This window comes from Urocampus carinirostris, chromosome 1 (assembly GCF_059441175.1).
Source record: "Urocampus carinirostris isolate Australia breed hairy pipefish chromosome 1, RoL_Ucar_1.0, whole genome shotgun sequence".
Taxonomy (NCBI): domain Eukaryota; kingdom Metazoa; phylum Chordata; class Actinopteri; order Syngnathiformes; family Syngnathidae; genus Urocampus; species Urocampus carinirostris.
In genome coordinates, this window is record NC_142349.1 from 30,482,566 (window position 1) to 30,493,723 (window position 11,158).

Sequence of the window (11,158 nt, forward strand, 5' to 3'; positions counted from 1 at the left end):
GATGAATTAGACAACTTCCTCCATAAAACAGCACTTGCCTTCAAAGAAGACGTTTCCCATGTGTAGTATAGCCGCAAGCAGCTTGAGAATTTCATAACATTGCTGATCGGAGAAGGTGAGAACCTTCATGGCAGATCGAATCCGCTGGAAGTCCTCCCCGTCCACCCTCCCTTCGCATGTAATACAGTCCCCCTGTAATACAGAAAAAAGCTGCAGGTCGACCAAGTGAAAATGTCCTTGAACAATCTCTTTGAGGGTAACAATGGTTCTGACTGGACAAAATCAATGGGAAACCTTATTTCATGAACGGGGTGCTAATGAGGACAATAATACATTGTAGTTTTTGAGGTAAAACTACTCAATGTTCATAAAAGAAGTCAGGTAACAACACTCTAGTACCTTGGTAAGGAAAACGTAGTCTTGTGCTTTCTTTAGATGCAAACGTTCCCTCTCCTCTGCTGTGATTCCTGACAGCATGCAGTAGAAGATATGATAATTGCGCTCCTCCCGGGCCTGATGTGGAAAAAATGACTTATTTTTACCATTGCTGAATGTATTTGCAAAAACGTCTTGTTTAGGCACTCGGAAATTCATTTCGTTCATTATTGCTTTATTACCGGGTATTTGGAGAACCACTTTTTATTCCCATCAAGATTCCTTTTCTAGGATTTTATCATGCACCTCTCAATTGTGTTTGAGGGTGCTGACATACGCTCATTAGGGAAGTTCTTATCTAACCTAAATCATTTATACAGAGCAAGTGTTTTAGAGCCTGCGTCCCAACTTTGAGCTTGATACTATTATTGGATCAGGATTTGTAGTCTGAACAGTAACAAAGCACATGTAATGTAATTTGTTTGGGGCACATTATAATCCACACCCCAGAGATAGTTTGATAACTGATTAGGAGACATGTCAAAAGACCATATAAAACTCAACACGCGCCCATGTGACATTGGCAATCAAGGGCCAAAATTGTAAAAACGCATCAAAATGTGTCTCAGTCCGAAAAGGGATTAGACCTGATTTGCACAATCGCTTAACAAGACAGATCAAGCTGATTTAAGGAGGAATTCAATTTGATTGGACAATAAATACTGGATTAAACTCCAAGAATTAATTACCCTGTGTTATCATCTTAAACTTCTTGGGAACAGTATGAGAAAATATTCCAACTTTAAAAGAGATATATGCAACGGAATCAACATTTTGGAGCTTTTTTTCTGTTTTAAAATGCCAATTCCTCACTAAAAACACAGTCAGTGTGGAGTTTTTTACCACAATTATTAGTAGATGAAAATTCCAGAACATTTTTACACTTCAACCAGCGACCCTTCTCTCCTTATCAAAATGGCTGGGTACATACAACCGTAGGGACCCTTCACTAGGAGTTTGTTTTCCCAGCAATGCTTGTGATAGTGAAAGTAAGGCTCATTTGAAGTACTTAGATATCAAACAACTAGAAACATAAGTGGGAAAAAAACAAGAATATTCAAAAAATGCAATGCAATGTTTGAAAGTTATCTGTGTGCCTGGTCTTTCAAAGCACTGCCAGTCCAGTTCAGTGCAGAATGGGTTTGCGTTGTTTTCTTGAATGTGGCGTACTACTACCTTATAACTTCGTCTCCGACAAAGTAACTTTCATTTTATGAGAACAGATATATTGCCATTGTCTCAGAGGTAAGGTGTGATTGTATTATTTCCAAAACTTTAGTGTGGAAGAGTTTAAAATCAGAGGACATTTCCCCTTGAACACATTTGGTCCGATATTGCTACATTAAAAATTTGTATACAGTAACCCCTTGTTTTAACCTGTATTCTGATTTGCTAAACAGTCCCTGAAAGGGTAGTTATAAGTAAAAATAACATTTGTCAACATAGTGTGCAGTACTTGTATGTGTTAAATGTGTTCTTTGATTTAAATGCTTAATAACTGGGAAAAAAGGTTTCTACATAAATTTCACCTAAAACTGCAAAGACGAAAATGAGTAATTCCAAATTTTGAGTGAATTCACATAGTGATTACTATACATTTTGTAATATCAAACAAACTCAATTTTAAGATATACTTTGAAGGCATCAAGAGGTGGCGCATTGCATCGACACTATACTGCACTGCATTACATTTACTGGGACCCCCTAAAACACCCCTGCCCCATACTCCTAACCCCTCATGAACTATTAACATTGATTAAAGGGAACCAGTTAATCTCCACTTTATGGCGGTTGACAATTTACAAAATTAAAAAAGGCCATTTGCTAGCCCGTTTAGGAGTCATATTTTTTCACCGTTATCAACAAATTCAATATTTTCTCTTGTTCAGTGTTTTCAACTGTGCGCGGACAAATACTACAGTGTTATGGTCACGTCACAAGATCATCAGGACTAGCCAACATTATTCTCCAGGGCACAGTCCAAAGGGAGCAGTTTAAGAGGAAGGTTGAAATATGAAGTATGAAGTATGAAAGTATGAAACGTGAAGTATGCTGACGACACTCAAGGTATTCCTCACTGTAGACTCGGGATCCGCTTCCCGAAAGAATTCCACAAAGCCATCCCAAGAGTTGTTTTTCAGCAGCCAGTTGCGCTGATACGACAGCAAATAGGAGGAGATCTCTCGGGCCACCGGCTCCACGCAGTGCGCTCGGCCCTTTTCCTTGAGATACTGCGAAACGACGGCGCCGAAGGCCACCAGGCTGGCCACGCGGCCCCAGTTGGTGGTGCCGTCCGAGAACAGGCTCTTTGCTACTTCGCTGACGAAGCTCACGTCTAGAAAGGAATTATTCAGAAGTCAACTAGCGACTATGCATCGGCGCTTGTTCTCATATGGAAGCGGAATGGAGAACTAAGGGTATGTACTGATTTCAGAAGGCTTAATGCAAGAACAATAAAGGATGCCTACCCACTACCGCATCAAGCTGATGCTTTGGCCGCACTTGGGGGAAATGCCTTTTTCTCCACAATGGACCTGACGTCAGGCTACTACAATGTCCCCTTGCACCCTGATGACAAAAAGTACACAGCATTCTCATCACCCTTCGGGCTTCACGAGTACAACCGGCTCCCTCAGGGACTTTGCAACAGCCCAGCAACATTTATGAGGATGATGATGTCGATATTCGGTGATCAGAATTTCATGAGCCTATTATGTTACCTCGACGATCTGATGGTGTTTGCCCCCACGGAGGAAGTTGCACTCCAACGCCTGCAGATGGTGTTTACTCGCCTCAAGGAACACAACCTCAAGCTAGCACCCAAAAAGTGTTTTTTCCTCAGACGGACTGTGAAATTTCTTGGGCATGTCATCAGTGAGGATGGAATTCGGACTGACCCAGAGAAGGTGAGAGCAATAAATGACGTACAAGTCGCTGATCTAATGGAGTCAGATGGCAAGACGCCATGCCCTAGTAAAATCAGATCTTTTCTAGGCATGGTGATGTATTTCCAAAGCTTCATTGAAGCGTGTTCTGCGAAGGCAAAACCTCTGTTCAGGCTCACATCTGAATCTGGTGACAAGCATAAGCGCAAGAGAGCCCACAAGAAAGGTCAAGTGAAGCTGACGCCGGCAGATTGGTCCGATGCATGCCAGAACGCCTTTGAAACACTGAAGCACGACCTCGTGACAGGTGTCACTCTGGCCCACCCAGATTTTGATGCGCCGTTTATACTGGCTGTCGACGCATCCTTTGATGGGATTGGAGCAGTCCTGTCACAGCTGCCACCAGGTGGAAAAGTAGCCAGACCAGTCGCCTTTGCAAGTAAGACGCTCTCTCGCTCCCAGCTCAACTACCCTGAACACAGGCTCGAATTTCTTGCCTTGAAATGGGCGGTATGTGATAAATTCAGCCATTGGTTGAAAGGAAGACACTTTACCACGTGGACCGACAATAACCCACTGACATACATTTTGACCAAACCAAGACTTGATGCGTGTGAACAGCGGTGGGTAGCGAAGCTAGCTGCATACAATTTTGACCTGAAGTACATTCCCGGCCCAAAGAACATCGTAGCCGACGCTCTGAGCCGTGAGCCATTTGTACGGTCATGTGTGAGTCATCGCCTTGTTACCGAGCCCTATACTTCGCTCTTGGACCAAGTCAACGGGGTGAACAACAGTACTGTGCAAGAGGTGTTCAGAGTATCCAACAATTGTCACGCTGTTGTAGACGAGAGTGCTGGGACATCAGACGAGTCAGTAAAAAGGGCAATTCCATCAGGCTCCAATGGTTCTGTGACATCAGAAGAAGTTGCTGCTGTCTTCAGTGCTCAGTCCACTGGTGGCGTGGGTCAAGTGATGGGAACAGATGCTAACTTCAATCTTCTGCAGAAGGGAGATCAGTCAACGGCACTCCCACAGAGTCAGCTTGTTGGTTTACAAGAACAGGACAACACAATAAGCAGAACCATGTACTTTGTGCATAGACACAAGAGACCTACCAGGCGTGAGAGAGCTGTCGAGTCGCCTAGTGTGATGAAACTACTGAAGCATTGGAGCAGACTCACCATACAGAATGGCATGCTCTACAAAATAAGGAAAGATCCTCACATGGCCAAGAAAATCTTCCAGTTTGTGGTGCCTGACTCATTGAAACAGAAAGTCCTTCAAGGTTTACATGACTCAGCAGGTCACCAAGGCCAGAACCGTACTTTGTCTCTGGTGAGGCAACGATTTTTCTGGAATGGCATGGAACGTGATGTTGTGAATTATGTCAAATCCTGTCAGCGTTGTGTAGTAGGGAAAACACCGGAACCACACAACCGTGCACCACTCAAGAACATAGTCACCTCTGAGCCTATGGAGTTGGTCTGTATAGACTTTTGGACTGCTGAGCAAGAGAACAAGTCTGTAGATGTCCTGGTCGTAACTGATCATTTCTCCAAGATGGCGCACGCCTTCCCTTGCAGAAATCAAACCGCCAAACAAGTTGCTCGCCGTCTGTGGCAGGATTTCTTCCTTGTCTATGGTTTCCCACGGCGTATCCACTCTGATCAGGGAGCTAATTTTGAGAGCAAACTGATCAAAGAGCTTCTAGAGATGGCAGGGGTGCAGAAATCCCATACGACTCCGTACCACCCCATGGGAAATGGTATCGCAGAACGATTCAACCGAACATTGGGAGATATGATCAGAACCCTTCCCCCTCAGCCCAAAGCAAAGTGGCCACAAATGCTGCAGCAGCTCACATTCTGCTATAACTGCACAGAGCATGAGACAACAGGGTTTGCACCGTTTTACCTAGTGTTTGGTAGGATCCCTCGTCTCCCTGTCGATGTCATGTTTCAACATGCTAATACCAATGATGCTGTTGTCAGCTACTCTGACTTTGTACGCCATCTGAAGAAAGATCTACATGAAGCTGCTCAGATCGTACAGAGGAATACTCTCAGAGAACAGACTCGTCATGCCAAGCTGTACAACCGTAGGGCCAAAGGATCACCCCTCGTCGTGGGAGACCGGGTGTTGATCGCCAACAGAGGTGTCCCGGGGAAACGCAAAGTTGCAGACAAGTGGGAGTCGACCCCGTATGAAGTCATATCACTCAAGCCTGATCTCAATGTCTATAGAGTCAAGGATTGTCTGACGGGCAAAGAAAAGGTAGTTCACAGGAATTTGCTGCTCTCTGTTAGCTTCTTGCCCTTAGAGGATGATCTGGCCAGCGAATCTGAACACTCAGAGTCTGACGCTGCTATGCATGGAAGTGATGTATGCCCTGATTTACCTGACGCGGTTGAAGACACTGATGTCCGTACAGTAAACTGGGTGATACAGGCAGGTGAAGAGCAAGTTCATCCAGAGGTAGAGGATAACTCACTAGACAGCAGATCTGATGCCCAGTCCGACTCTCGCAGTGTTGATACATCCAGTCGAGGAAGTCAGCACATCCCCGAACAAGATGTTGACCATACTTCAAGTGACAATACGGAAAGCCCATCACAGTGCTCTGAAAACATGATCCCTTTGGGTATGGGTCTCCCAGACGAGACCCCATTGAACCCTGACCATCCGGACGCAGACTCCCCTGATACTGACTGTTTAGACTTGACTGTCCCAGACCTTCAAGCTCAGGTTAATTGTGCTCAACCTGACCGTTATGGTCTTAGGGTCCGCCAGTCCATCAGGCCTCCTAGTCGTCTAATTTGTCAGATGAATGACCAGTTGGTAGGTGACAATCCTCTGTCTGCAATATCTGCTAGTTCCTAATTTAAGTTCAGTAGAGATACACTTTCAGTTTAAGTAACAAAGCTTGAGTAAGAAACAAGTGGTGGGCCTCATCAGGGATGACAACGACCTGGCCTACAGAGAGGAGGTGGAGCAGTTGGTGGGCTGGTGCAGGGACAACAGCCTGGTCCTGAATGTCGACAAAACTAAAGAGATCATTGTCGACTTTAGGAAAAACCAGCCCAACCATGCCCCACTTTGCATCAACAACAAGGCTGTGGAGGTTGTCAGCAGTATCAAGTTCCTAGGGGTGCACATTACAAACAAACTCACCTGGTCCGTAAACACTGCATCACTGGTTAAGAGGGCACAGCAGCGCCTGTACTTCCTGCGGAGGATGAGGAGAGCCCACCTGCCCCCACCCTCCCTCATTACATTCTACAGGGGCACCATAGAGAGTATCCTGACCAGCTGTATCTCTGTGTGGTGTGGAGGCTGCAGCGCTACCGACTGGGGTAGTGTGAGGAGGGTAACGAGGACAGCAGAGAAAATAATCGGGACTACACTTCCCTCCATTCAGGACATTGGCCAGAAGCACTGCCTATCCCATGCAAAAAACATTACCGGGGACCCCTCTCACCCCCATCATGGACTGTTCACTCTGCTAGCCTCTGGGAAGAGGTACTGCAGTGTGCGGTGCAGGACCACCAGGCTCCGCAATAGTCTAGTCCCCCTGGCCATTAGACTGTTAAATGGTCAATCTAACATATAGTTAACTTAAATCTAAACGGCTGCTAATCTGACTTTTGCACTACTGGCAGTTTTTTTTATAGCTTGCCACTCCTTGCACATTGCTCTCTGCACTATTGTAATTACAGCGTTATTGTTACAGTGTTAATGTTACTGTGTACCTGACTTGTTAACCTGACTGCCCATATTGCACATCTGGTTAGCTACTCTTCTTGCACTATCGGCACTATGGTAAAATACTACACGTAGCCAAAATACAATACCACATTATTTATATCTGTACATTCAAGGAAACTGTTGGGGGTCAGATGCATCGACATTTCGTTCTGTATACACGTGTACTAGAATGACAATAAAGTAGATCTGAATCTGAATCTGAATCTGAATCTGAAAAAGAACTGGACCAGGCGGTTAAGGGAACCGGGAACAGTGAAAGTATGCTTTAAGCCGATATCTATGACTCTATCGAAAGATGTCGGCTAAAAACATATCTCACGGAAAGATAATGGGTCTTTGTAAAGATTATTGCCTCACCTGATGGCAAACCCGAGATTTCTCCAACAGGTATTGCTCCACACGAGCGCCCTCAATGACTCCGCTGTCGTTGAAGAAGATCTCCAAGTATTTTCCAAAACGACTAGAATTGTCATTCCTGATGGTCTTTGCATTTCCAAAGGCTTGGAAAACAATTGTTTTAGCATAGGATACAGTTTCAAATTCCAGCAAACTAAAAATATATTTTTTCCTTTAGTAGAAAAACTGAAGTATGGTATGTGGTACCTTCCAATATTGGGTTGGATTCCAGGATTTGTTTTTCAATTTGCTGTTCAGAGAGCTCTCCACTGACTGCAGCCAGGTACTGCAATATCAACTTGGTGCTTTCAGTCTTGCCTGCTCCGGATTCTCCACTTGGACAGAAAAACAAAACTTAAAATTTTGGGGGGCTGTTCTTCGTCATCCTGGCCATCTGAGTGAGGCGAAAATATTCAACCTGATGATGCAGCATTGGCTTCGAAGGTGGCGTTTCATATTGAAGTGACAGGATTCAGCAATGGCAAAAAGGTGTGGAGGAAGTTCCCCAAGCTTCTTACCACGGTAAAGTTTTACCTGAAGAACAAAATGACCAAATTGTTTGAAAATATTGAAAAAAAAAATCTGTATCACTTCAAATGATAAGGAACTGAATGCTCACCTGCTCTTTTGAATATATGGGGAACACTTGGTAGGGATTCACTGCGACCAGCACCGAGCCTGTGTAAGTCTGGAAAAAAATGCCATAAAAGAACAGAAGTTGGCAGAAATGCATGTGGTAAAATAAGATTAAACTACTTACAAACAATGGAGTTACATTCTTAAATACCATTCTTTGCAGAGGATGATGGCGCTAGTTAGTTTTAGGGAAAGAAGAATGATGCACTTTTCCAGCCTAAACAAAGATGTTGCCTCTTTTCCATGATGAAAACAACACTAGTTTTTGGTAGGCTCAAACTGCGACATAGCAAGATAAGGGAAGGCAAATTGTAGTCCAAAATGTATAGTTCTGCGTTGATTGAAATTATGACATTCGCCTGAAACCTTGAAAGAATAATCTAAAAGTAACAAAGCAGATTTAGGAGAGCTCAGTTACCAGGAAGTCTTTACACCTGAGAAAGTTGACGAATCTGTTTTAAAATTCATACCAACCTAACTGTTATTTCTTTCAAATTTTAATCTTGATTTACCATTTTTTCTGCACTAAAAGTAAGCAAGATCACAAAGCACAGCCCCCCAAAATGGTCTTTCGACATATTTTTTCATGCATGAGGAGCAACGGATTGTACGGGGAGAATGGAGTCTACAGAAGGAACTATTGTGTGTATTCGTGAATAACCCATGAGCTTGATATATACTCAAGGTTATGAAATAATTGATTAGTCAATGTTGCTGACCAAAATCGCAAAACATTTTATGCAACAGGGATTGAACCCGTGTAGGGTGAGAGCGCCGACACTTTTCCAATAGACCAGTAGTAGTAATGGTATGGATGACATACAATATAGTATCCGTTTATCACCATTTTTTTATTCTCTGTACCTGCAAAACTGATTTGCATAGTGCATTCTGATAGGTTAAACAGTCTCTCCACTTCTTTACCTGTGTTGGTTCAATATGCATACATACGTAAAGAAGCTTGTGTAGTATTTTGTTGAAAGACTTTCTGTTTTCACCATTCTCTAACATTCGCTCGTGAAGAAGTATAGAGACTGTTTAACCTATCAAAATGCACTATGCAAATCAGTGTGATTATGAGAAAGCTCAAAGGCCTTGTCATAGGTTGTCTGTATCACTGGCAGTCTAGTGGGTAAGTGTCTGCGCTCTCACTGCCACTAACCAAGTTCAATTCCCGCTTTGCAACTTAGATTAACGATGCTTATTGTTTAAATCATTGTTCAAATACTGTAATATACAGTAAAATCTTGTATGGTCACCCATATCTATAATAACTATATGCATTTTTTAATTGTATCCACAATATTCCGCATTATATGAGGCGCACTTTCAAATTTCTGACCAAATTGGGTATTTGAGGTGCGCCTTATATTTTGATCACTTGAATAAGTCCTTGTAACGGACTCGTAACCTTTAGTTTTATAACTTACATAAATGATTCCTTGTTTGTGTCGCAGCAGCAGGTTCCGAAGCATGCCGGCCTCTGTCATGTCACCGAGTTTGATCATGTCGTCCACTCCCTCCACCGATGTCGGGTGCATGATCTTGAGGGTGGCCTCCCGTTCCGGGGACAATTTGTGCTCCTGGGCCCAGAAAGTGAACTTGGTAGCCAGGTTGCTTAATAATGTTTCGGTATGAATGATCAATAAAGATCAGTCTCTCTCAACTGGTGAGGGAGGGGTTCTTGTGGGGTGTTGAGTGGAAAACATTAACAACATCAATCGATTTGAAAAAGAAAATGTTTGGAAATATGATTATATTGTACGAGTGTCTGTCATTGACACGGTTGGGTAGGGTTATTTTAACTGGATTACTTTCAATTACTTTTGGATTACTCCAATACCAAATATGCTAATAAAAGACAAAAGAAACTAAATATGAATAAAATTATGACCCACAACACGTGGTAAGCTTTCTCTCCTGGCTTTGATCTCTCTGATCTCCGGCAAAACTAACATAAAATGCGACAGAAAGAAAATGAAAATAAATCCAAACAGCTTGCCAACATCATTTTTGCTGTTCCATGTATTCCGTTACTCCCCAAGCCTGCACAAAATTTAGTAATTTCATTCATATTTAGTTTATTTTGTCTTTTATCAGCATATTTGGTATTGGGGTAATCCAAAAGTAATAGAAAGTAATCCAGTTAAAGTAACCCTACCCAACCCTGGCCATTGAAGCACTGCTTTAAGTTACAGTATAGGGTTTAAAAATGTTATATTTCTAGTTTTTCTACCAGTATATTGATCTTTATTATCTATACAATCAAGCCATTATCGTTGTTTAGGTGCACGATTTTTATATCATTTTGGGTATGGAATTGGTTATAGAATTCTTTTAGTATTTGGATCTTTTAAAGCAGTTTTTGGGGGTTGCTTGTATGAGTTTATATAAGTTTATACGGTACTTGAAGTCGTTTTGGTTTTACTGGTAATTTTGTTTCTGGAAAAAAAAAGGTGAATCTTTTCTACTATCTCTGCTTTAAACTGCACAAAACTTTAATCCGAAAAGTTTGAGAAGTAAAATGCGTTTCTTGATTTAGTTTGCAGCTTGTCATTAGGGTGCAATGAGAGTAGCCGTGCCAGACCAGTTGAGAACCACTGTTATAGAAGGTTCACCTTTCCCACATCATCCACCAGGAAACGCCGACCGCTCGGCGTTACTTTGACTTTGGCTCCGATTGGCACTCCTGTGTCGGTGTCCAACCAAACCCACTCACCCTGAAATTGGTGTTTGTATATGACGTCATTTTTTTTTTGTAGTAAATGATAACAATAGCACAACTTGTCTTACCTTTCTCAGCATCACCGCCTCGCAATGTTCCTTAGCATCCAAAATGAAAAACAAAGGCAATGTTTATCGAGTGGTATTGTTTTTAGGGGCAAAGCACATAAAGCAAATCAGCAACAGATGAATTGATCATCACTTGAAGTTCATTCCCCACACATAAAATAAATCAGATTATACCTTTCAAATCTTCATGAAATCAGTTATTCTATCCTTATGATGAGTGGCTTGCTATGTGTGCACTGTGACAC

General features: G+C 42.6%; 1 protein-coding gene across 1 annotated transcript in view; it reads right to left on the reverse strand.

Annotated features, from left to right (window-relative positions):
- The window catches only part of LOC148374275 (unconventional myosin-VIIa-like), a 43,462-nt gene extending 32,537 nt beyond the window's left edge, over window positions 1-10,925 (reverse strand). The window contains exons 1-9 of the mRNA XM_088354842.1: window positions 10,914-10,925; window positions 10,739-10,840; window positions 9,551-9,703; window positions 8,104-8,172; window positions 7,903-8,018; window positions 7,692-7,819; window positions 7,446-7,588; window positions 400-513; window positions 39-192 (exon numbers count right to left, since the gene is read on the reverse strand). Coding sequence (XP_088210968.1) covers window positions 39-192; window positions 400-513; window positions 7,446-7,588; window positions 7,692-7,819; window positions 7,903-8,018; window positions 8,104-8,172; window positions 9,551-9,703; window positions 10,739-10,840; window positions 10,914-10,925 — 991 coding nt within the window. The remainder of the gene's footprint in view (window positions 1-38; window positions 193-399; window positions 514-7,445; window positions 7,589-7,691; window positions 7,820-7,902; window positions 8,019-8,103; window positions 8,173-9,550; window positions 9,704-10,738; window positions 10,841-10,913) is intronic.
- Between the last annotated feature and the right edge of the window lie 233 nt (window positions 10,926-11,158).